Below are 26937 nucleotides of genomic sequence, written 5' to 3' on the forward strand. Positions count from 1 at the left end.
ATTTATAGAATGTGTGTAGGTTACATGCAAATACTATGCCATTTTATATAAGGAACTTGAGCATATTTGGATTTGGGTATCTATCTGCATGGGGTCCTAGAACCAACCCCCTGTGGATACCAAGAAATGACTACTGTGTTAGGCATTTGGGGATACTGATTGTAAAGACCTGGTCCTTTATCCTCAATAAGCTTACATTCCACTAGGGGGAGCCAAATATATAAATAAACATAATTGATGGTGCTGGGATAAAAAGTCTCTGTGGTGTGTGGGGAGGGTATCAGAAAGAATTAGCCAAATATGCCTCAGGAGTGGTCAGGAAAAGTCCACAGGGAAGGTGCCCTTGAGTACGTGTTTCTGAGGGTCCCTATCCAGAATGAGGAGTCTGCTAAGGTGAGCATGGAACTATTTCGTCACTCCAGTTAGCTTCACCAAAAGCCTAAGAGGAGAACTTCGGCTTGGGCCTTGTGACTCACGCACATGCTCAATATCCCTGACTGACTCAGTCTAAGGTAAAAAGATCTCCCTGTAAGTCCAACGTGGATACCTTAAGAGGAAAACATGCATACCATGAAAGCCTGTGCCACACACGTAAATGATGTCTGAGTTGGTTTTTAGAAATTATCTCTTCTTTATTGCCACATTCATATAAAAAGTTTGCTATATTTGGGCTGGTAAAAGAAAGCCATAGTATATATGATGAAAGTTAAAAAATATATGGCTTTAGTGTTTGGAAAAGCAGTTATGAATTGCTTCTTGGCTTTAATTATCCAGGCGATCAAAATTCTGGGTTTGAAACTCTTGAAAGTCCTCTGGGATGGTGTCTGCGAACAAGAACAGGCACAGGTGGGGTTAGTAAGCCTCCCTCCGCTCTGGAACCCTGGTCCACCTTCCCTGAGCAGGCATCCTGTAGGGGTCACTGTCAGCCTTCCCGACAAGCCCCAAAAGGCCTTGCTGCCATTTTCTACTTCAGGCAGCTTTGCAAATTGTTGGCTTGAAGCCCAGGAGTGCTCATTCACAGGCCTAAAGACAATTAGCACGCAGAGTAAATTTGAAGTCTGATTATGTTTGAGCTATATGAAAATAAAGGCTGCCTGAAAATGAAACCTGACTGAATTTCTCACTGAACCTCAAATCCTAAAGCAAGCAGTTAAACTCTATGGGTCTCAATTTCCTCATCTATTAAATAGGAAAAATGAAGTAAAAACTACATTTTACTTCAATTACACAGGGACTATTGAGTTTTAGTGAATATGTAGCATGAGCTTTTGGGAAAAAAGTGTGCTTTAAAAATAAAGTGGCATTATTTGATTCATTTTAGTAATACTATAGTACAGTAACAAGGATGTACATTACCATTGCAGCGGTACTTGAGGTTGGACCAAATGATGTTTTCTTGGGAGAAGCAGAACACTCCGAGCCGGCCTCCACGCATGGTGGTGTCTATGGTGACTCCAGAGTCAGCCACCAACTCGGAGCCTTCATAAAATCGCACCCTGCAGACAACACAGCCCAAGTGGGTATCCGTGAAACTCAAACCAAGGTAAGGGTAAAGTGCCCATCGGGAAACCCGGGGTCCTACTTCTTATACACCTGTGTCTTTGCTCTGTTTCCTACTCTATTTTTCACAGACTGAGTTGTGCTCTAGTTGTTTCCCTTCCCTACTAGATTGGAAGCTCCCTGAGGTGAGGAGTCATGGGTCCATACCCTCCCATCTTCTGTCTCTCCAAAGGCCTAACAAGATGTTGGTCAAACTTGATGGGTACTTGCTAATGAGTTATGAGAAATCACAATATGACCCAGGATCAAGGAGCTTTGTGACTTCATTGTCCTGGGAGTTACCTTGGTGAGACATCATGCCTAAAAACCGCTGCCTGAATTTTCCAGGGTAAATTGAGAAACTGTTGAGTACTTTATTCTGTTTGAAAATTAAAAGCTGTTTGCCATTTTAGAAATTCACATTACTGTTGGCAACACCACTGCAGTATTTAAGTCACCAACACACACATCTGTATTAGAATGTTACCTTCACAGTGATCCCAGGGACAGGTGCAAGCGTCTATTTCACATTGTGTTTTGGTGTGGTTGTGTCCAAGCATTTACAGGATTGTGTTATAAAGTATCCTGATTTCTCTATTTTTAGGGATCAGATTGGTTTTCTAAAATTATATGTGCAGACAGGTTATATTTTCTCTGATTTCATTTTGGTATAGAAGAGAGGGCATTTCATATTTGTTATAAAAAAGGGGCATTGGGCTTAACAGGGCTGAGAACATTATTAGGTTACTGTGAGGCAAACAGTACATTCTATGTAAAGTCTCAAAGAAGAACAAAATATGAATTAGCCCACATGATTTTATTTTTTCCACTAGGCTGCTTTCCTCCTTTGTCCAGGATAATGCAATCAGTACTCCTTTGTAACTGCACTACATAAGCTGGCATGGGTGTTGATCTGCAAGTCTAAGGAGAAAGCAAGTACATGGTCTAAATTTCAAAGATGTAGTTCCAAGCCATCCGACCTTCTGAGAATAGTTTTTGTTTTTTTTAAGTAGTCCTATAGGGAAATCAGACAGATTACATTGACTTACACGAAGATCGCCACATGTGGTACATGCCAGGCATTGTGCCAGGCGCCAGGGAGACCAAGATAAAATAAGATACAGGCACTGTCCTCATAGAGTTTATGGTCCAGGAGGGAAGACAGACTCTAAAGGACTCATTGTAATGTGAAATATTTGTGAATAAGCAATCATATAGGGCTCAGAGGCAATCACAAGGGAGGCATGTGCGGATGGGAGGCCCAGACACATGTCTCACCTCAACCTCACACGGGTCAGCATGTCCACTCTCTGAAGAACTTGGCAGAAGGGGACCACCATGCAAGTGCATCAGTCCCCCCAGCAGGTCCTTCTACCCCCAGTTTGGCCCTAATGTCCAGGGGATCAGTCTGAGCCTGGGTGTCTTCCTCCCTATTTTCTGTGACTTGTAGCCTGAGGTCCTGACATGCCCTTGAAGACCACCTTGGGTCAGGCCTGCTCAGGGGAACAAAGGCTCTGCGATGCAGAATGAGGGTGTGCTTTGGTTCAAGTGCAAGGTGAGGAGCTGGTCCGTCCACCTACCTGATGTAGCCCACCTGGGGCCTGTGCTGCAGGAACCAGCGGTAGGACACCTTGTCCTTCCAGCCCACGTTCCTGGAGTCCTTCCACAGCAGCCTGACCTGGTCGCTGGTGTCCCCGGTGTGCCAAAGGGAGTTTCGGAGATGCTCCCCTGGGCCTGTCTTAGATTTCACAGCCTGGACAATGAATGACACATGCAAGGTTTTAGAACAGAATGCACAGTCCAACCTTCCTGGATATCTAGGATAGTGATGGGTAGGTGAAGATGTGGGTACAGGATTCATGGACACAATATGGCTGCCTTGGATTTGGACAAAAGCATAAACACGTAGATGTCATTTCTACTGAGGTGGCCCCAACCCTTTAAGAATCAGCCCTGACCAATATTCTACTACCCCATTCCTGCTGAAATCCATTGTCCCCCACATTTGCCCAATGAGGGCTCTAAAACTCTGCCTTTTCTCCCAGTAGGAGTGACTGAGGCAGCCTCTTAGCCCTCCTGTACATAGTTGGACCCATCAAGGAAACAGACCAGCCAGTTTCCAACAGAGTGTGCCTGAGCTGTCCCCCAAATCTTCCCCACCTCTTGGGCCCTATGGAGGCTGACAGTCACCCCACTAGAGTCACTGAGAGGTTAGAATACAGCTTGTACACAGGAATGAAGGCAAGGCCCTGGGTGGGCTCTGGAGTTCCCTGACTTGAATGCTAGCACAAATGCAACCATTTCTTAGGTGAACTCAATACCATAAAGGAGAACACAGAATTTAAAAGGAGGGTGAAGGACCCGGAAGAAAGGGAGAAGAGTGACTTCAAACCGCCAATACCTTAAGCTGAATGCCAGGTTCTGCCACAGCTCGGAACGGGGTGGCTTGCCAATACGTCTGCTCTGTCTGCTTCCACATGACCACATAGAAGCTGGAGCTATCTTGGTAACCAAAGATAAAGCCAGCATAGTCATCATCCGTCTGGGTATTTACATGGAAGGTCCCTTCGAAGTCAACTCCATTAAAAGCCGTGTATCCTGCAGTGATCAGCATAAGATTAGAACAGCAGACAAAGCCACATGCATAGAATTCACTCTTTCCAACTATTCAAGTAGTAATAGGTCCTGGACATACCCACTGCCAGGCCGGGGTCGCTGTTCATGGTCTGCACAATCTCCATGCCCTGCAGAGATGGAAGGAGTTAAGAACAATCTTCGAGAGGACAGAATGAGCTCAAGGAAGCCCCAAACCTCAGGCATCACAGGGGAGCCTTGTTCTACCTTGTTATGTGCTCAAATCTGACTTGAAATCATTGTGCTAAAATTGTCACTTAAGTCAATCTAATAAAGCCTTCATTGGAGAACACACATACGCTTCTAACAAATGTCTTGCTGGGTGATGCTGGAAAACCTAAGCCTCCCTGTGTGCCTTCCTTCTTTGGTTACAAAATGAGGACATGGGAGGCAGTCTACTGGAGAAAAGCAGGAGCATGGTTCTAGGGTCAGACTGCCTGGGTCCCCATTCCAGGCATCTCAGCCACTCACCTGCATGGCTACCATGCACAATCATTAAAGCTTTATCTAGATCTCATTATTTGTAAAATGGGGCTGATGAAAGGACTTTGTCGTAAGGCTGTTGTGAGGCATAAATGTGACCTGGAACAGTGCCTGGCTTGCAGTCAGCACTCTCTAAATGTTACCTACTCCTCTCAGAGGGCCGATGTCTGTGCTGAGAGGCAAAGCTGAGATGCTGCCAGCTATGTGACACTCACCTGGTTCAGGACCACCCAGTTGGGATCGATCTGGGCATCCCCTTCAGGGTCCAGGACCACGGTCTGGTAGGCCCTGAAGTCAGTCAGGGTGATCTCAGCATTCTCCGGGCAGACATCTATCCGATCGATGACCTGGTCCTGGTCAAAGTCTGTCTCACAGACGTCTCCCACGCCGTCACCTAAGTGGGGTGAAGGAGGAGGAGTGGAGCGTGATAATGCCTCCATCCACCACCACTCCTTGACAGAGAAAGGGGGCTAGACAAGAGGCGAGCCCAGGTTCCACCTGAGGGCTACGGTTTTCCATCTATGTGGGGAGGAGAGCCCTGACATCAGTCATGTCTGAGTCTGCCCCAGACCCACCCAGGAGGCCTGGTGGTGGACGGGTGAACCCCACACTGTGTGTAATCAAATGAACTTCCTGGGGACAGAGTAGAGGGCCGCTGTTCAAAATTGACCTTACAAGGAACCCTGGGTGTCCTCTGAGGACAGTGGGGTTTACCACCTGAAGAGTCTTAAGCCTGGTCATATGTAAACAAATGTCTACAGCACTTTCTAGATTATAATAAAAAAGTGGGGAAATTACTGTCACCAGAGTTACCTCTAAGACCATAATTTCCGGTGGTTCTTTAGCTGCATCTGGCCCATGGTGTGTTTTGTTCAGCTGACTTGACGGTATTAAAATATTTGAATGTGCATAGCTGTGGATGGGCGTGCCCTCACCAGCTCACCACAGTCCTCACCACGCTGCGGTCTCATTTCTAGCCTGTGCACCCCTTTCCTTATTGGCCTGGCCCCTGTGGGCATCTGAGTTTGTGAACTCACCGAAGACCTTTGCGGCTGTGCCTTCTCTTTCTCCTGCTCCTTTCCTGTAACTCTGGGTGAAAGGAGCAAGCAGGATGGTGGGGCAGCTCTCCAATCTCCTTGAATGGCTTCCCTGCTCCACGTTATCTCATCCTAGTGCTGCTCAGGAGCTGCTAAGCAGCTTTTCTCTCACAGGGTTGGAGACTGGTGTCTCTCAGATGTTTAATGTCCACAGCTGTGGCTACTCAGAGAAGGTGGGGCCCTGCGTCACCTTGTGACGAGGTGTGTCACCTTGTGCCTGGCCAAAGGGAGCCTAGGGGTCCCACTGCAGCCCTGGGCTGAGTCCACTTACTGTTGCTATCCTCTTGGCCTGGGTTGGGGACCAGCCGGCAGTTGTCCGGTCCAGGGGGCACCAGGTCTGGAATGCCATCATTGTCATCATCGTCATCACATTCGTCACCAATTCCATCCTTATCAGTGTCGAGCTGGGCACTGTTAATGACGTTGGGGCAGTTGTCTGTACTGTCCTGGTGCCCGTCTCCATCACTGTGGGAGAAGAGAGAGGTAGTTTGCATCACAGGTCAGCAGGGGGCAGTGAGAGTCCAGCTCTCAGGAGGGAGAATTTGGTTTTGGAGTTTTAACCAGGCCTGGTCTTTTATTAAACCTATGTGTTTTTATATAAAGCTGCCCTGTGGGTCTGAGAGAGACCATTTTCCCACTTCTTCAACCTCATAAAATAATAGATCACTTCCTAGTCAAGAAGATAAGGGTCAAGTTTGTGATTTTGTGACCAGATGATCCTATCAGTTCCTGGAGGCTCCTAGCTCATCCCCGACTGAGAATGTGCCAAGGGAACAGACTGCCCAGCCCCTTCCCAGCATGTGTCCCCAGGCAGGATACTGGACCTCTCTATGCTCAGTGTTCTCATGTGTAAAATGAGAATAATAACAGAGCCTACCTCAAAGGTTGTTATGAAGATTAGACAATGAAGTGATTAGAATTTTGCATATTCAATTTTAATATAGGAAAAAGCACTTCTAAGTGCCTGGTCTTAGGAAGCCCTACAATGTTTTCTGTTACCTTCACAATCCCTGGTCAGTAGACCAAACAAGGATCAGATGTGAAAGGCAAAGAGGATAGGGCAGCCCCTTCCTGGGAGGTAAGCATATACTCTGGGCTCAGTCCTGGTCTAAAGCACTTATCAGGACCTCTCTCTGCCCACCTGACTTTCTTCTTTCCAGGCCGAATGCCCTGTCTCTAGGGCTTTTCCTGGCTTGATGGAGACCTCCCATGGCTATTCTGGATCCGAACAGATACTCCTTTCACCCTGCTCCACCCAGGGCCTATTCTGGTCTGGGAACAGCTACTATACTGTCTAAAATGGGACAATGGAGAGAAGCCAGGGACCAGGCCACGCTTCCCAGATGGTTCCCAAAGAAAGTGAGACCAACCTGGACAAGCAGAAGATGACATGGCTCAAACAGTGGAATTCCTGTGCGTGTAGCAGGGCTGCTTTTTAAATCATAAGATTGAGCTATTTCCATTAGCAGCCATTCTACAATACATAGCCCTGAATGTTTTAACACAAAAACAAGCAGTCCTTGTCCTCCTCCCCAAGGTTCAAGATTGTGGGAATTAAAATGTAGCAGAATGAGTCATTTATTTTTATGCAAATATCTAGAGGCTGGTGGGACGGGATATTTTAGTAATTACTTCAATGGCGCTCAGAGTGCAAGATGACCTGCAACAGGGAACATTCTTGATGGAAGTTGTCAGGGTACCAGTCCCACCTTCCACTCAAGAGCGGGCACAGCCTATGTTAGACTCGGTCACTGATTTGCCTCTCCTCATGCTGTAATAACAATAACAACCACCATTTCCTGCAGGTCAGCTGAGGACCAGCACTGTGCTGGGAGCTTTACCTACATTATCTTTCATTTTCACCGTAACCTGCGAGACACAATTATCTCTATTTTGCAGATGAAGAAATTGAGACTTTGAGAGATTGAGAAGTGTGTTTAAGGTCATTTAGCTAGCATGTGAGCTGAAGCATGGACACTGAGCACAGGACAGAATAGGACTTTATAGAAGCTATCCTTGAGCAAGTTTCGGCTCGAGAACCATTGTTTACAGGGCAGCCTCAGAGAGGTTGAGAAGGGAAGCTATGTTTCTTCCTGCTTTGCTTTTTGGGAACCTTTCCCTCTCTCTGTTCCCATTCTCCTCCCATCAGGATTCCCTATGGAGATAAAGGGTCTACAGCAGTGGTTCTCAACCTGTGGGTCGCGACCCCTTTGGGGGTCAAATGACCCTTTCACAGGGGTCGCCTAAGGCCATCGGAAAACAAAAAGATATTTTACATTACGATTCATAACAGTAGCAAAATTACAGTTATAGAGTAGCAACGAAAATAATTTTATGGTTGGGGGACACCACAACATGAGGAACTGTATTAAGGGGTTGTGGCATTAGGAAGGTTGAGAACCGCTGGTTTAGAGCCTGTGGGCTGCAGGAGCCTCTAGGGCAGAGCTGCACATGTCTATATTTTGGTGGATGTTCTCACAGTATCTGATTCAGCCCTCTGTCTCGACCTAGTACTCCATCCATGTGGGGCTAGGAGGGTTGAGAAAATTCATTTGCACAGAACAAATACACCCAAATAAGGGAGACTGCATGGAAAAATTTCAAGAATAATGAAATAACAGTGATTCCTCAGCAAACTGATAGTTTTCTGTTTTGGAATGACGGTTAAGCTTTCCTGAGCTGAGAGAATATAATAGTAAAAGAGCTAATATCTACTGGGTGCTATCTATGTAACAGAAACTGTAATATGTAGTTTTCATAAATTAACTCAATGTTCACAATAGCCACATTCCATCCCCATTTTACAGATGAGGAAATTAAGGCACGGAGGTTAGGTGACTTGCCTAAGTTTCAACAGTCTGTAAGTGAAGGAGCTGGGGTTTATATCTAGCTGTGTCACTCCAGAGCCCGTCTCTGAAGCATGATGCTGTCCTGCCTCTCCTGGAACAGAATGTCACTTGCTAGAGTGCCTAGTGGCCCCTCTTGATAGCATCACCCCGCTAAACAGAATTTTCAGGGAGGTGTGATGACCTGACCAGGGACAGGGCTACTGTCCCACCAGCAGCCCAGTCTACCCAGAGAGACCCCAGAGCATGGTAGCAGCTGAAAGCTCTGAAAGATAAAACTCTCCAGATGTTTCATCTGGCCCTGTGCAGCTGGGAGATGTGCCATACCTGTCCTGATTGGTGTCACAGGAGTCCCCAACCAGATCATTATCCACATCAGACTGCAAAGAGAACAGAGCGTGTTATTTATCGCTGGGCCTGCATGCACAGAATGTTCCAGAGAAGGCAGACCTGGCCCATCATCACTAGATCTCAGGAATTATTTCTCTGGGATTGAGATGGCGCAAAACTTGAAAAGGACACCACCATATTGGTGTAGGCACAATGCTGAATTTTCAGAAAAGCCTTCCAAAATATCAAGCTACATGGATGGGCTGCCTACACACCAGATGAGCTGATTGTAAAAGAGCACTGGGGCAGCATGGTGGCAGGTGGAGACGTGGAACTCACGCACGGGTCGGAAGGGAGCCAGCCATATGCAAGGGGACAAGGAAACTGGTTTTGCTTTGCTTCTGCACTTTGGAATTGAGCCAGAGTGGAAATGAGTCACAGAGGGCAACAATGACTCTCCTCTCTCAGGGCTTTAAAAATACATGACATATCATCCCCAATTATCCAGACAGGAAGGAGTGAGGAGGCAAACAACACATCGCTGACTGAACTTAACCTGAAATGTCCATACATAGGCTGTGTAGGGGCTTGGGAAAAGGAACACGAGGCTCCCAATGGTTAATTCTGTGTTACATTTTCCTTTCAGCAGAAAAAAATCTTGTTTGGGGCATCGTTCATCTCATAGGTACTCTATAGCCTGTGAAATTAGTTCAGAGGGTCTGAGATCTCCTGTAATGTCCTTCTTATCACCTCCAGGCCTAAAATGTACAAGTTCACCACCTCTGCTCTATTAGGTATACAGCAACGGCAGAGAACTGAGTGCAGGGCACCGCTGTGTTTTTCTTGACTCTGGTCTTACGTGAGCCTCTGCATTGGGGAGTTCAGCCTGGAGTTTGAGTTCCCCTGGATCCTACTAACCTGGTTAGGGTTGCTGACATCAGGACAACTGTCACAGGCATCCCCCACACCATCACCATCCTTGTCCCGTTGGTCACGATTGGGAACTTTTTGGCAGTTATCCAGAATGTTTTTTATTCCTATGAGAAAGGAATGCTTTTTTGAGTCAGGTGAACATCACAGACGGGTCTGGAGCCGACTTCTAGTTTCTGTAGAGACAAGGCCTATCCACAGGCATGTGGTGAGTGACATCTGCTTGGGGCATCCTCAGAGAGCCACTACCTTTTCTAGCAGTTATTTGGGGGGTAAGATCAAAGAATGGATTCTGGGAGACTTAAAAATGAACAGCGATCTGAGGCATTTGTCTAATGAGTTATACATTGTCCAAGATATCAAGGGCTATCACTGCAACTTGATGAGGAGATAATAGGGGCTAGGTGGGCTGACCCCGGAGCGGGAGGGCCTTGTGGGTGAGGGCTCGGCCTGGCACCCCAGTGGTGCGCTGGAGACAGGCCCATCATGCCCCTCTCTTTCCAGCTTCCTGTTCAATCAGTGGTGGCAGGAGTGGGATTTACATTGTGGAAACTGCCAAGTGCTGCAACTTGGGGCTTTTTTGGTGTTTTATTGAGCTGATTTACCAGCACATCACTGGATCTTGGTCATTATTTCGGCTTGTAGAAGGTGAGGTCATGTTTTAGGAAGGTATAGATGTTCTAGAGGGGTAGGGGTGTGTGTGTGTGTGTGTGTGTGTGTTGAGGGGCGAGTGTATTTTTAAAAGGATTTTCCTTCAAGGGCCTGTGATACAATATGTTTTTCAGAAACTATCAGATCCAGCCTATAGTCTGATGTCAGTCATGTGTGTGTTATGGAAGCTGCACAGGAACAGCTGTCCTTCCTCAAGTCCTGTGAGGCTCCAGAATCGAGACTGTACTCCTGGGGGTGCCATTCACAGAGACCACAATGTGAGACCCCTTCAGTGGAGCCTGGAGCTGGGCAATGCAGCTGCCCTGCCTCACGGCAGTCCCCAGAATAGGCAGGGGATGTGGCCATCTCTCTTGGGAAGTACCTGATTCTCTGCAGAAGGAGCCTGACCCAGGCACTGTAGCCTGTGACCCTGTTCAAGGCCCACTCATTCAGTTCTCCATTTCCAGGACTCTCATGCATAGAAAGGATGGTGGGAGTGGGGAAAGGTATACTTTGGAAGACAGATGCCCTGCAAAGACACAGTCCTGACAAGCCACTGCTTGAAGTAATTCCTACAAAGTTTCTAGCAATGATGCAGAGCTCCAGAAACAGCCAGGGTTGTTAAATGCCAGGGAGTGGGCTGTGGAGTCTCCTTCCACAGACATAAGTGGATCTTGGGTCCCCCAGACGCAGGCTGCATGGAACCACCCAGAGGGGGAAGGCTGTCTTAGTCGGTAATTCTATTCCTGTTCCTAACAGAGAACAAGGGCAAGAGGACAAATACAAGACAAAGCGAAGCAAACCAAACCCACCATCTCCATCCATGTCATCATCACAGGCGTCTCCTTTTCCATCCCCATCAGTGTCTCTTTGGTCATTATTTAGGACATCCCGGCAGTTATCACAGGCATCCCCAAAGATATCTTTGTCACTGTTCCTTTGATCCACGTTGTGAGTCAGGACACAGTTATCCTAAAGGATCAGAAGACTAAACACTTACTCAGACTTTTACTGTATTCCTACTGTGTGCCTGGTCCTCTGGGGGATGCCCGCCAAACTCCACCCCACTGTGGTCACAAGTTGTCAGAACTCAGGAGGCCCAAGTTTGTCAGTTTTATGTTTTAAACATTTGACATTCTTAGAATAAAAAGTTGCAGTGGAACGCAGGCATGGAAACATTTGGGATGATTAATCTAAATAGTTAACTTCACGGGCTTTCATCCACCATCGCTGGCATGTTGCAATTCACAGGCCCTCCCAGCAAAGCAGGTACCTGCTCATTCGGGATCCCATCCCCATCAGCATCCTCGTCACAAGCATCGCCAATGCCATCTCTGTCTGCATCTTCTTGGCCGGAGTTTGGCACATACTTGCAGTTGTCCTAAGGAGGGAAACACAGCTCAGAGAGAAACCTGCATCTGTCTTTGTTTCCAGCTTTACTGAGGTAGAATTGACACATAAAATCATAAGATATTTAAAGTGTACAATGTGATAACTTCATACATGTATATATTGTGAAAGGATTCCCCCCATCGAGTTAATTAACAGATCCACCACTTCCCATATCTTCCCCCCCCCCTTTATTTTTGCTGAGAACATTTAAGTTTACTACTAGCAAACTTCAATTATATAATACAGTGTTATCAACTATAGTCACCACGTTCTACATTAGCTCCTCAGGCCTTATTCATCTTTCAGTTGAAAGTTTGTAGCCTTTTACCAACTTCTTCCTATTTCTCCTCCCCCATCTATATCTGTCTTAAATAACTTGTGACTTCAAGACAACCGAGGCTGCCTGTCTTTACTATTGATGGCTGTTTTGCAACATTTAAGGAGCTGCAACTCTAATAATGCAAATTTAAATTGAACCTGCAGAACCTCTCCACCATATAAGAGGTGGTCTGGAAAGCCACAGAATGTGTGTATTGTTTTTCCAGCTTGCCCTGCTTACCTTCTTGCAGTTCCTGGCAGAGCATGGCAGTTCTTCATCAGGGTAGCTGTCGATGTCCACATCCTTTCCACAGACGTAGCCATCACCAGCCCATCCGACTCCACACTGTGAGGGGAAAGCCCATTAGAGGCCTGAGAAGCTGAGTCTGGTGGCTGACAAGACTCTGCTCCTGAGTGTGCATCCCCAGACGGAGGGTCCAGAGCCAGATGGCCTTGTTGGGTAGGATTTTAAAACTATTAAATTGTTTTTGAATAGTCTAATGGTTCAAAATTCAAAAGGTACAAAGAGAAAGAGAGAGTGAAAACTTCCTACTCCTGTTCCCTTAGCACAGGCAATCAAAGGAGTCAGTTCTCATGCATGCTTTCAGAGATAGGCTGTGCAGACAAGAAAATACACCTCCCGTCATTTTCCCTTTTAGTCCTTTAACACAATTGGTAGCAGACATATACATGCTGTTCTGCACCCTGATTTTTTTTTAATTAACATTATATCTAGGAGCTCCTTCCAAATCACTCCATGTAGATTTATGTCTTTTATTTAATTATTTATTTTAAAATATTTTTTTGATTGGGGAATTGGGGGAGGGAACAGTGTTGGGGAATTGGGGAAGGGGAACAGACAAGTTGTTGTTCTTGTTGTTCTTCAATCTTCGTTGTGGAGGGCGCCACTTGCCATCTGGCTTCCTGTCGGCAGCTTGTGACCTCTAAGCTCAAGGTGCTGTGTTCAATTTTAGTTGCGGGTGGGCATAGCCACCATCCCATGTGGGAGTCGAACCCCACAGCCTTGTTGTTAAGAGCGCACACCCTATCCACTGAGCCATCCGGGCGGCAGCTCAGCTCAACGTACCGAGTTCAGTCTTAGTTGCAGGTGGGCATAGCCCACCATCGAACAAGCAATCTTATTGTTACACCAGCTGAGCCATCCTGCCACCTGTTGGCAACTCAGCGACAGCTCAGCTCAGGTGCAGCCTCACTAGCCCATATAGGAATCGAACTGGTGGCCCTGCTGCTCAGAGCTCGCGCTCTTAAGCCAACTCTTAACCAACTGAGCCTCTCGGCCAGCCCTATTTTTTTTTAAAATGGCCATATATATATCATACATAAGGTAGTATGCATGTGCCTCAATTAATTCAACCAGTTCTCTACAGGTGGGTCAGGTTTTTAAAACCTTTTTAGATTGCAAACAACGCCATGACAAATAATTCTAATACATGTGTCACTGTGCACATGTACTGATTTCTTAGTCTGGAATTCCTGGTTTAAAGGGTGTTTGCATTTGTCATTTTGAGTTATTGACAACATGTTCTCCATAGAATTGTCCAGTTTCTTTCCCCAGTGGAAACGAATGCATGAATGGGTGGAGTGGCTTCTGTGGCACTTTCCTTATCATTCTTGAGCCACAGTTATAACTGTCAATCTAACAGTCTCCTAGATAAATTTCCACTAAAGAAGGAACCCTCTCAGGTGCTTTACTTCTATTCATACCCTTTTAACAGGAGAAGGTTCCCACAGGTGCAGTGCTGGGTCTGTGTGTTCATCACTTCCCTGGAGAAGTCTACCCAAGTACCCTGCCACCACCAGCCACTCTGAGCAAGCCTCACTGTTGGCAGAATAGGCAATAAATACCAGTTATTGTATACCAGACTCTATAGCCATCTTCTCCAATTGTGACAATGATTCTGCAAGGTCACCGGTATCCCATTTGAAAAGAATCAACCAGGCTCAGAGTGGTTAAGTCCCCTGCTCGGGGTCTCAGGTCTTGAGCCTGTCTCACTCCAATATCTTTTGCCATTTATATTTGGTTAACATGCACTTTGAGTTCTTCCTCTGATATTCCATATCCTCGATGGCCTTGTTAAGGGATAGGTGATGAACCAAAGAGAAAGGGAATCATTCCACACATGGTGTCCTGGGTATGAGATGGCACCTGGGAGCCCAGCCCAGGAGCAGGATGGGCGCCTGCAGGAGGGACAGGCAGAACAGCAGAAGGAACATGGGAAAAGGGACCTGGAAAGTAACAGGGAACTAGAAGGGCAGGAGACTAATCAAAATTAGGTGATGTAAGACCAGTGACTTCCTCAGCGGCAGTCTGCCTGCTCTCAGTCATCTGCACTCTCCTTCTGCAACCAGAGATTGCAAAGGCAGGATTCCAAAGACACCCCTCCTGTAACTACCCTATTTCCGCTCAGTTGCTTCAGCAGGACCTTCAGAAGACCTGGAAAGCTTAGCAACGGGGTATGGTCCTTGACTCATTTTAATGTAGAAAAAAATTTCCTCTAGGAACAAATACATTTTTAACGAGCCATTTTCTGGAAGATTAAATGATTTTAGTAGTCACACCAAGTGTATTAATCTTTTACCATCTGTTGTTGCGCCTTATTACAAATTCAATAACATATTAAGAGCCCCATCACCCACCATCGCAGGGAAGTCGTTAATTTGTTCACAGAAAATGAGGATTTAAATATAGATACACACTTGCCTCTCAGTGATAATAAACATGCCCAATCAATGGGAATGAGAGAAACGGTTGTGGTTTTTGTCCTACCCTCTGACCCAGCTTGTTTCTTCATCAGGACCTTGTCTTGCCAGAGAGCGCTGATGTCACTACATTTATTTCTTTAGTTTTACTTCTTTTCATTTTTCCTATCTGAAACGTGATGTGGTCATGGCAGAACATTTTTGCGAACTTAAAGAAGTCTGAGTTTGAGGTAGAGAGAAGTCTCCCAGAATCCATCCTGCCGCTCGGACATGCTTGCCATGAACCTGTGACGCTCAGACTCTGAGGGCTCTCTCCCAGGGCCTGGCTCACTGGGAAGGAAGGAGGAGGCAAGCAGCTGACAATGACTGATTTATCGGTACCTCGAATCCCCGAGGACTCTGGAGCCTGAGATTTGGGAACGGATGGCAGAAACAAGCCTTCCTCCTCACCAAGGGCCCACTACACACCCGTCTGGCGTGAGACTCCCGTCAGGCTACGACTGCCCTGCTGTCTTCCCAGCCTCCTCCTCTTCAGATTGGCTCCAGGGTTGGGAAATGCGTAAGAGGAAGAATGACTATCCACTGGGCTCTGCCTGAATCTGGGTGGAAGTGGACGCAGAGAATGGTGCCGTCCACCCCCTCCCACGTGCCTTCAGGAGACAGAAGGTTTTTCTCTGAGGGTTTATAGCAGCCCACCACCTCTCCACTGCAACCCGCATCCTGGGGTATTAGGCTAGAGTTTGAAACTGGATGTCTAAAGAGTAAGGGCTGTTAGAGACAACAGCAGTATGCTAACAAGTTATACAAATAAGTAGCTAGGGCACTAGACGGAAGGAAGGCAAGGAGCTCTTTCACCTCCTGCTGCTCACATCTCAGGCCTTAGCAGAAGGCGCGGGGCGCTGGGGCTCCATCACTGAGCTGCCCAAGGGGACGGTGTTGGCCGACAGGGAGAAAAAAAGGCAGCCGATGGTCAGATGGACTTCCGATTGCTCCCCACAAACCCAGCTGACCCTCTTGCTATTGTTACATTCTGTGTTTACCTTGATTAAAATGTTTTCATTTTTGAGTACTTTTACCCTGAGGCAAGTAGAAACCAGAGAAGAGTGGTGTTTAAGATGGAAGAGGAGGACAGGCCGAGTGGCGCGATGGTTAAGAACTGGCTTGGGACGCCAGAGGGCCCCAGTTCGGATCCCACATATGAGGGCCAGTGACACTGCCCTCCACAGCTAAGATGCTGAACAACAGCTCAACCTGGAGCTGGGCTGCCGTGAGTTGCCAGCGACGGTGTAGGCTGCAGCCCCTGCTGCAGTGGGTTGCCATGGGCTACCGTGTGTAGCCAGCAGCCGCAGTGAGCGGCCATCCAGAAGCCGGCGACTGATGTGCCTCACCAGGGAAGAGAGCAATGATGGTGCCAACTTGGGCCAGTGAAGCAACGTCCTCCACAACTAGACTGAAGAACAAAAGGACAGCAACTTGTCTGTTCCCCTTCCCCAATCCCCAGCTCTGTTCCCATACCCCCAATTCCCCAATAAAAATCTTAAAAAAAAAAAGATGGAAGAGGAAAAATGGTAAAGCAAGTAACAAACAACTTACCACGCATGTTATATCACCCTGCCTCTCTTCAATGCACTGCGCATTCACACTGCAAGGATTCAGTTCTGGATTTCTGCAGTTTCTTTCAGGTTTGCATCCCCTGGTCTGATCACCAGTGTACCCAGGTTTACAAGGCCCACAGCGATAAGATCCCTGCAAGGAGCAAAGATCAGACATGAGCCAGTGCCTCTGAACTGTGAGCAAAGGTACTGTGGATGTGTTTACTTTTATATGTACTCAGTGATGCTGGGATTAAGTGAGACCCATGCCTGCCTCTCTGCGTAGGTGTATGGCTTAGAAGATCTTGTAAATCCTGGGGAAGACACTGCCAGATTGGAAGCTGTGGCAGTCCATGTGGGCATGAAGGAATAGAAAGAGTGAAGGCAGAAGGCTCGATGGAGAACCACCACTTTGACTTGCCAGTTCCACTGAGTAGGGCAAAAAGGAAAAGGGCTGAAAGTTCCCATCAGGTCCTTACTCTGGGGACAAGGCAGATGGTTTGATTACAACACAAGTTAGAATTTTTAAAAACTGTTCCTTTTGCTTTTTTACAATTGAGTCACAAAGGAACACGGTACAGAAAAATGTCAGTGGCCTTGCCCTGAGAATTCTTCATGAGGTAGGCTATGAAAGAAGCCCGGCACATACGCTGTCAGCTCCATTGCAATGGCACCTCCAGAGCCAGGCACGTCTTTTTTTTTTTTTTAATTTTTTATACAGCTTTATTGAGATAAATCTTACATATTATGAAAGAGGCCCACGTAAAGTATGCAACTCAATGATTCTGGTTACTAACAACCCCTGAATTGCCAAGTTCAAAGGCCACTTTTCAATGATCTTTGTTGATCTGTCAGCCTCATTGGACTGCTTACTCCATTTGGTCAGTTCTCTCCTTTTCTTAGCTCCTGCTCTTTGTCTTTTGCCTACGTCTTTATTTTTTTTGAGGCTCCCTGGAGTTCTACTTTCTAGATAGTTCCACTGTCTACTTTTCTTCTCCCTGGCTGGCTTTAGTAATTACTTTTATGTCAATGTCTCCCAAATTTATTTGTGCAGACTAGCTGTGTCCTGGTAAAAAGCTAAGAACCAATAAATCCCTGTGTATTACTAGGCGGTATAGCGTGGACAAGAACATAGGCTGTGTAGCTAGATTGGAAGTCTTATGAGATGTGTGGCCGTCGCCTCATTATTTAACCTTTTTGTGCCTCCGTTTCTTCAACTGCAAAATGGGGATGATAATAGTGCCTATCAATAGGGTTGTTGTGAGGATTAAAATAAGTGACTTGATATTTATAAAATGCTTTTGCATATAAGGAAACTAGAAACCTAGAGATTAAATAACTTTCCCATGGACATATAGTAAGTTAGAAGCAGTCATATTTGGGATCAGCAGTTTCTTTGTTGACAGTCTATTGTGCTACAGCTATCAGCTTGGAAAAGGTCGACAGGAACTTTCAGAAATAAAATCCGTATCTGAATATTTAAATTTTAGACCCCCTACAGGCTAAGCATTGTGATTTAATACAAATGACTTTTGAAAAGTTTTATGGAAATAATGAATACGGTTTGGGGATTGTGTCATCACCAGTAAAATTCATATTCTGGAATACTGAACTATTAATATAAACTAAGAAGCTCTTCATATTTTTAAAATACAAGAGAGATAATATCTTAGTCAATAAATATTCATCAAAAGCCCAACATGGCAACTTTTATAGAAGATAAAAAATCAAGTTTGGCAGTTATAACATTATTCTAATATAAAAAAATTACTTATAAAATTACTCTTATATTAAAAACTGTTTTTCAGCACAAACTTTTGTCCTCATTTGTCAATCAAATAAATTATGCCCATATGTTCTATGTGCGTTTTGGGGTTATGATTTATAAACATACACTTGATTTAATAACATCTGCTTTGATAACATCAGCCATGAAAAATACTTACCAAAGTGTTAACGCAGATAGAATTGAGAACACATGCTCCATTTCGACACTCATCAATATCAGCGCAGATCTAGTGCAGAAAGGTTTAAAGAGACACTCTGTTTAAGCAGAAATGCAAATAAATTTTGCTTTGTTTTGATATCATTGTGTGAAGACACGGAATTTCAGGTAGAATGGCAATCGGGGTGTTATTTTAGCCTTCTCCTTGTGTTTGTACCAGTCTTCACTTAACCTAATTTCAAGTTGATAGTTGCCTACTTGGTACTTAAAGTTGCTCAGAAAAGACAACTTATACGATTAATTTGTTCCACTGCCATTTTAGTTAGGTTCTTCTTTACCCTGTTTGGGACTCAGTGTACTTCTATTTGAGAATTCCTGTCTTTCTGCAAAATTCGCAGCTTCCCTCTGCTCCTTTTCTTTCTATTTTTTCTTTGGGATTACAATTAAACAAATATTGGACTTTCTTATTAATCTTTTCTTTTGACTCTTAACCTCTTATTCATATTTTCCCTATCTTTATTTTTCTGTGCTGCATTCTAGGTGATTTCCTTAGATCCACTTCCAATCTGTAAATTCCTTGTGAGCTCCCTTGCCCATCTATTGAGTTTTTAAGGTCAATAATTACATTTTTCATTGAATAAATTTTACTAGGCTATTTTTCAAAGTTACCCTTTTGTCCCACATTGCTCTCGTCTTTAATTATGGTATCTATTCCTTCCTTTTTCTTTGTATCCTTTTGAACTTATTTTATATTTATCATGTTTCCTCATGGTAGCTTCATCATATATTGGGTTGTCGGAAAAGTTATGATGCATTTTTGCAACGAAAAACATGGAAAAAATACATCATGACTTTCTTGACAACCCAATAAATTGCTGGTGTTTTTTTTATATGAGCGTATCCTTAGTGGCCCTGCCTTTGTGAGCATTCCACTAGCTCTGAGTTTGGAGTCTTTTCAAAAAGTGGCGTGGCTTTGATATTAGCCAGGGCCTTGGGGATTTTACTGCTCCAGGGCTGGTTTTTACGTTCATTTTTGGCTTGTGTTTCTGTATTATATGTGTAACATGGATTTGGAGCTCACAACTGTATGCGATAGAAGCTTAGAGCTTTGATTTGTTGTGAACAATTTTCATTTGTGGTAACCCTGTCTCAGAACTGATTGTCAAGCTTCCTTGTTGATTTTGGGGGCTCGTAAAGTTTTCTCATCTCCTTGTTATGGGTAAGGTAGCTCTTTGAGGCTCCTGGCTTTATGCAGGGGTGTTACATCTTCCTAAAAGGACCAGGACTACATCTTCAGTGCCCACTTAGGTGCTAAAACCCCAGCTCTGCTCTTCTAGGACATGGACCCAGCTCCCACCTCCCATGAGCTGCTGTGACGTCAGCGTCCACCCACAGCTCTGGTTCTGAATTCTCTCTTTGTTTCCAGAACCTGCACATTTCATTTTATTTCTTTTGCTACTGGTGATGCATTAAAATTTGTTCTTAAATTTGATCAAGGTGACTCCCTTCTACTTCAGTTCAGTCTGCCATATTGCTGGAAATCTACTGGGAAGTGCTCCTTGATAGCTTACATAAAGCACCTTCTATTTCATTTTGTCTATTTTCCTTGGTTTAGTCCTGGAGATTTTTGTCTTTAGAGGAGAGGAAGAAAACCTTTGGGTCATTACTCTAATGGCTTCTTGTCATTCCCATCTGTATAGCTTGCCTTCTTTTTCTAGTCTAAGAAATGATGCCCTCTAGAATCCTTTGATAGGCAGCTAGGAAATAATGAATGCTGCCCTTCTTTAAAGTTAATAATTTCCCTAAGGTAATAAAATATACTTATAGGCCAACCATTTTTAAGGGCTGAAAACATCAAAAAGAATTTCACAGTCAGTCAGTTAAATAATGACCAGGATATAGAACATTTGGAAATAAATGGAGACTGTCACAAAGTGCTCAAGTGCTTTGTGGCAATTTATAGCTTATATAAGAAGAAGGAGGGGGGTTCCTCTGGAGATTATGTCTACTCTTGAAATCCTCTCAACTCTAAAACACCTTCTGATCAATGACGACTATAAAAGTGACCTAACTTTTCAAAGCTTTTATTTATTTCCCTGATTCTCGAGTTATTCTGCAGGCCAAAATATGCAATGGCTACCAGCACAATAAGCCTGAAGCCATGCTATATATTCAATATTGTCCCGTTCACTATTTTTCTAATGATACTCTATTATCCCATTTTAACAGCTTCCTCCCCACTAAACTTTAGGAACACATACATTCAGAAATGAATTGGGAAACTTCCTAAGTTGCTTATTGGCACCACGACATTCCACATGGCACTGGCTGCTCATGGAGGTAAAGGGTTATACTGAAACAGGTGGAAAACAACCAAAGTTTTTCTGTTGGTAATTGAGGTAAAAATTGAATAGAAAGACCATAACTTCATCCAACCTGCTTGTTTGACTTGGCAAAACTGATCCCAACACCCTGCACCACGGGTCCTGTGAAGCCCACTGGACAGGCGTCACATCTGAAGCCAGGAGTCAAGTTCACGCAGCGCACACCTGGGTAGCAGGGATGGTATTTGCACTGGAGAGAAAAAAAATTCAAAGTCTTTAGTCACATGGAGTAAATACTCTCGAACTTTCATTTATCTATCTGCCCATGCATGTTGATTCATTTAACTATTCATTTTTTACTTTTGGTGGTCAAAATGATGAAAGGAAATAAAAGCTTCCAATTTCATAGCTATCCTAGGAATTCTTGAACCACACAATCTGGGGTTGCTTTTCTGTATTACAGAATAATGGCACAGCCAAGTGGAAAGGGTCCTTAATGTTAATCATTCTACCTCCCAGTGTAAATTCCCTGACATTCTAACTTGGTATTTAGAAATCTCTATGAAAGGACCATGCTCCTAGACCATGTGTCAGCTGCCTGCTATATGAGTCCAAAGGCATTTTGAACGAACTACTCAAAAGAAAATACCACAAGAAGACAAAGCTAGGCCAATTGTTTCTTTAGTAAGATGTGATCCATCAGAGTCTATGCCTGCCTTTGTACCCTATCAAGTCCATGGTAGTTTTAAGGCTCTTGGAGTCTAGGAGTTCTTTTTTTTTTTTCTTACCACTTCCATCAATGTAAAAAACATGACCACTTCCTGCCTTTTCAAAAGGAGGAAAATTCCAGTGTGCAGATAAAAACCAGATGCTGTTCTGTGAAACATGTACAGATGTTTCTGCTATTGAGGGATTACTAGAGACCATCTTAATTGCTTACTTACCTGGGGAAGTAAACAGCGGTGTGCTACCATGAACCTGTGGGGGGTGGGGTGATGTGGGGTGGTGTGTGTGTGTGTGTGTGTGTGTGTGTGTGTCTGTGTCTGTGTGTGTGTGTCTAAGCTCCTTGCATATACTGTGCCTCCTTCATTTCTCCTGCTGGCCTTCCTCTGGCCAGGGGAAGGGAAAGGCACAATGTGATGACAGTCTTGTTACCTACTATGAACACTATGTTGGGACTGGATTAGTGACTGGCTAGTCATGGTCTTGAAACAGTCTACTTCAGTGGCTTTGGAAACCAATCAACCAGCCTGTATTTGCTGTGTGTGCCTTTCTGGTTCCATCCCTGGGCACTTTTGGTGACTCACAGGTTAGGGGGCCTCCTCACCAGGTCTTGTTGGTTTGAGATTCCCCTCTGCTCCTCTATTTTAGGGAGCCTGAATAAATCAGTTGCAACCTCTGGAATACACCCTTACACAGATCACTCCCTTCCCACATTTGCAAAAGTGTGGAAAACCAAAATTATAGCACAGACTGCTTAAGAGAAAGAACCAATGTTAGAGTATAAAGCTGAAATCTCAGCATTGTAGCAACATGGACGAATGGAAGAGGTGGAAACACAGAAAGGAGATATCACGAACACCGCCACAACTGTGTGCCGTGCCTTCTTCCTCTCGCTGCTCATGGTGTCCCTCAGTCTCTAAGGACTCATGAGGAAGTAGTTCTGTAGCCTGGAGGACAACCCAAGTCATCCCTTAGTCACTAACCTGGCTTTGTTTCCCATAAGCTGTAGGGCATACAAGATACTTAGGGAGCCTGTACCCTGTCCAGTTGAACTTTTACCTCATCAACATCAGAGCAAATGATCCCATTTCCTGTGTAGCCCTCAGGGCAGGGCCCACACTGAAAGCCATCTCTGGTGTTGGTACATCGGACTCCGCGGAAACAGGGGTTGGAGTCACACTGGCGCACTGGGGGTGCCGGGGGCGCAGGGGGTGCTGGGGGCACCAGTGTGTTTGGGGTTGGAGACTGAAAGTGGAGAGGACCTAGAGGAAAAACAAAAACCCACAGGCTTATTCACCACCAGGAAAACATACCTGATACAAAGGGAAATTTGTTTTCTCAATGAGTTTCTCTTCCCTCCGTCTCTGTGCCAAACCTCCAGAGACTGCAGCCAACGTAGCCTCACCCCAAGCGCTTCATCAGTTCGCCTCTGCTCATGCAACTCAGAATGAGCCAGTTACTAGAAAAGCACTTACCACAAGCCTGGCATTCAGCTATGGTGTTTCGCAAAAATGATGTTTCCTTGACCTTTAGAAATGGGAAGAGGAAAAAAAAAAACAGATGGAAAAGGACTACCTGATACATAATCCAGGAATGAAAGAATCCATGGGTAACAAGCTATCAAAAACGTCTTAAAGCAGGTCTAAAGAACTCCTGGATGGCTCCTGCTCCGCTTGGAGCCATGATGTGTTTATCACATGTTTGTCCCCCATTTCCAAAGCCTTTCTAGCAGAGTCCCAGGGTGGGGCCGCCTGAGGTCTGGCTGCAGGTCCACCTCCCTGCCAGTGGCAGGCCTGTCACTCCACTAGCTCACACAAAGAGCATCTCTGATAAGACTGGGGCTTTTCTGATGGTATATCCTGGCTGTTACCTGCTGTCTCAGAAGATCCTTCACTTCTCCCAGTAGCTGGTTTAGTTGTGTCATGTGTCCCAAGAACTGCCGGTTAAAATCCCCTGTAGCAACAGCAAAAGGTAAGGAGCACTCAGCCAGTGACAGTCATTTCTATAGTGACGCAAAAACAAATGATTTCCCAGAGAATCATCATGACAAAAAACTAGGGTACAGGAATTTAATTTGGCGTAATGCATCTAACTCACCTAAAAGGCAATGATAATGATGCTACTCATACGAGTTCTAAAAATAAAAAAGTACAGCGAAAATATGCCTTGCCATGAACTTGGGCACAAGAACCTGATTTCTGTAGATACATCCTGTAGGATCACTCTGCAGGACCCAGCACATTCAGGGACCTGGGGGTTTGTCTGTTGAGGAAGGTATGCAAACTGCCCAAGAGCCCATACCCGTGCTTGTGGCAGCCAGTGGCTCACTCTGCTGCAGGAAGCAGTCTTGCAGGCTGGCCACCTGTAACAACGAGCCTCTCACCACCAACTTGAGCTCTTCCACCAAGTCCTGGAAGAAATCAGATTCATACCACACAATGCTGATGCCATTCAAAAACCAAAGTGCTTGCAGATTCACAGAACTTTCCTAACAGAGCAGCCCTGTCTACTTGGACCCTGACACTTATGTAATTCTGCGGGTTCACATTTTTTCCTAAAGCCTGCCAGCCCCATCCTTTTTACTGAAACAAATATAGAAGTAGCCAGTAGCTGAGAAAAATGCTGGCATCCAACTTGGCTTGAGCGTTCATGAAGGTGGCTCAGAGAAGAATAATGACTTTTCCCTTCATGATAAACAAGTTATTTTGTGGCAGGAGCCTTTAAGAATTGTCTAGAATTTGTTTATGGAGTTTAGACTGTAATAAATAAGATATTCGTCCCAATTTTAAACAGTATTGTTTTTAGGGTGTCTTAGCTCTAGGTTTTAGCAAAGTCTCTGACTAAACAGTATATTAATACTATTATGATTATGATTATTAGTTGGCGGATTTTCACTTTACTGGTTGATAGCAATGATTCATTGTTAATCACCAACTCAATCTGCTCACCCCTTTATTTTGTAACTTTTACTCATATGCACTATGATATCTATGTGACAAAAAGTTTGTTGTCTGCCAATGTAAAGTCATCATCCTGATTTTAGAAATGAGTATGCTAAGGAATTTCAGAGGAATTCTACTTTTTAATTTAGCTAAGTTAAGGTGTATGCAACATGTGCTATGTAACACAGTGTGTTTGACATTGGACTATAAGCTCTGTGGATGCAGGACCACAACAGTTTTGTCCACCACAGTATACCTAATGCCTAGAACGTGCCTATTTATTGACTGACTGATTGAGTGAATGAGTAGGTGACTATAAACACAGAACACTGTGGTCCCTGCTGATAGTCTAATGAGCTAGGTAACCTTTGAGAAAATTCCAATCAGTATAGTTTCTGATGACCTTGTCATGGCTCACTCCTGGCGTCTAGAAATTGATTTATTTGCTGGTGGACATTAATTTCTGGTCAGTGATATGATTTCTGTTATCCTGATTATTTTGGCTACTTTGGGGATTCAGAAATAAAGTTTAGCATATCTTTATTCATTAGTTTTTTTTTCTATATATAAATCTACTCTAAATATATACATACACACATATACATATATGTATCTCTATCTATCGCTGCAAAAACAAAATAAAAACCTTGGATTTTCATTTTCTTGGAATTTCTGCCTAAAAATGCTTCTTATTTTTCAAGCACAAAATTCTAGTATCAGATTCATAGTTTTGGGGTTTTTTTTTAATGTTATCTAAAACTTCTCAGCATTCCTAGTTGTAATGGAAATTATTGCTTACACCCTGCCTCTTTGTACAATGGGCTCAGAGCAGCTTGTAACTAAAGCACATATAATAAAATAGAAATGGAAAATGAGGATTGAGCGCTAGAAGACAACAATATTATGGGCCATAACAGATGAACATAGTTACTGATTTTGGCACTGACTTCCATATCAGATAAAATTCAGGAACTATGACCAGTTACAGTTATAATTAATGGAAAAGACAAAGAATACTAGTTCTTTATAGGAAACAAAGGATTTCCTAGCACACAATTCTAAATTAAATATATGTGGCAATTTCTATAGTAGGTACAATGATATAATGAAAAAATATACCATCAATATAACATAGAACAGAAGACAGAGGAGCTGGGATTTTTAAGGGCACATGGAGCTAAGTTGGCAATACGATACTTTTGTTAGGGAGGTTCTGATAAGACCTTGTGACAAATGCTCCTATTGCTAGGCAGTTTTCAATCATTCATTTTAATTTTCATTAAACAGAATAAATAATAATGATAGAAAAATTAAAAATAGATCATCCTATCACCCTAAGATAGTTAAAAAAATTTTCCATTCCTTTTCAACTTTACAATTGTATCCAAAAAGTCTCCATTTATCATCTAAAGCAGAAGCTCTTGATTTTGGCTTCACATTAGAATCAATATTTTTTCAATATTAAAAAAAAAAACTGATGTCTAGGCACTACCCATATAGATTCTGATTCAGTTTGTCTTGAGGATGGACCCTCTAGTAGTGTTTTTTTTTTTTAAGTTTGGCAGATGATTTTACTATGCAGCCAGAATTCAACCCACTCACGACCTCAGCACACTCTACATTCCCTGAGCCTGGGCAGCTCATCTTTCCACTTCAGAGAATGGTTTGTGGGTTCCTACCTGTGCCCTCCTCTGGAAAGTCCTCAATTCAATGGACTCAGGACTCTGGGAGAGGCCAGAAAAGGCTCTGGGAAGATTGTGAATGGAATCCACTTGGGTGCAGTCCACATAGAGCTCTACAGAGCCAGCCCCTCGCTGCAAATTGCTCAGTCTTAGAAGGATCCTGTGACGCTTGCCATCAGCCAGCTGCAAGTTGTTGAAAATCACCAAATGGATCTTCCTATCATTCTTCAGGTAACGGAGGACGGCTGGAACCAAGCACAGATCAATACATAATAAGATAAGGGGAACAGGGTGGTTCTGTGTTGAAAAGCCTCAAGGTCACAAGGCTGAGTCACCAGAAAGAATGTAAGCGACTCAGAACCATCAATATTCATCATCTTGTGTGCCAGGCACTGTTCTAGGCACTGGCAACCCACCCTGTTGCCAAAGATGTTTTGTGTTCCTGGAAAGACACACAACAAATATCAAATTTGAAAATAAAATATATAATTTCAGATACTGATCAGTACAATGAGCAAGCAGAACCTAAAGAAGAGTCAACTAAATTTCCAAGTAAACTCCTGAGGGCATGAATTCATTAATTCACCAAACATTTACTAAGCACCACCATAGGGCTGGGTGCTGCCCTTAGTTGCTTTAGACAATTAATTGCTACTCATTGCAACCCTATGAAATTGGAATACCTACAGAGGAGGAAAGTGAAGCTCAGATAAGTGAAGGAACATGCTCAAGGGCACAGAAAAGTGCTCGGACAGGAAGTTGAAACTGAGTGTGGTTTACTCCACTAT

The 26937-nt window shown here is 44.3% G+C and overlaps 1 protein-coding gene across 1 annotated transcript in view; it reads right to left on the reverse strand.

Moving 5' to 3' along the window:
* Positions 1-618: 618 nt before the first annotated feature.
* The window catches only part of THBS4 (thrombospondin 4), a 46023-nt gene continuing 19704 nt past the window's right edge, over positions 619-26937 (reverse strand). The window contains exons 3-22 of the mRNA XM_019641010.1: positions 26147-26394; positions 23827-23935; positions 23396-23478; positions 23001-23052; positions 22585-22787; positions 20915-21052; positions 18480-18548; positions 16535-16687; positions 12462-12566; positions 11784-11891; positions 11323-11482; positions 9848-9966; positions 8927-8979; positions 6025-6218; positions 4872-5050; positions 4235-4283; positions 3941-4137; positions 3120-3292; positions 1357-1496; positions 619-824 (exon numbers count right to left, since the gene is read on the reverse strand). Of these exons, the coding sequence (XP_019496555.1) occupies positions 763-824; positions 1357-1496; positions 3120-3292; positions 3941-4137; positions 4235-4283; positions 4872-5050; positions 6025-6218; positions 8927-8979; positions 9848-9966; positions 11323-11482; positions 11784-11891; positions 12462-12566; positions 16535-16687; positions 18480-18548; positions 20915-21052; positions 22585-22787; positions 23001-23052; positions 23396-23478; positions 23827-23935; positions 26147-26394 (2594 nt within the window). The 3' untranslated portion in view covers positions 619-762. The remainder of the gene's footprint in view (positions 825-1356; positions 1497-3119; positions 3293-3940; positions 4138-4234; positions 4284-4871; positions 5051-6024; positions 6219-8926; positions 8980-9847; positions 9967-11322; positions 11483-11783; positions 11892-12461; positions 12567-16534; positions 16688-18479; positions 18549-20914; positions 21053-22584; positions 22788-23000; positions 23053-23395; positions 23479-23826; positions 23936-26146; positions 26395-26937) is intronic.

Source organism: Hipposideros armiger, unplaced genomic scaffold (assembly GCF_001890085.2).
Source record: "Hipposideros armiger isolate ML-2016 unplaced genomic scaffold, ASM189008v1 scaffold_55, whole genome shotgun sequence".
Classification (NCBI taxonomy): Eukaryota; Metazoa; Chordata; class Mammalia; order Chiroptera; family Hipposideridae; genus Hipposideros; species Hipposideros armiger.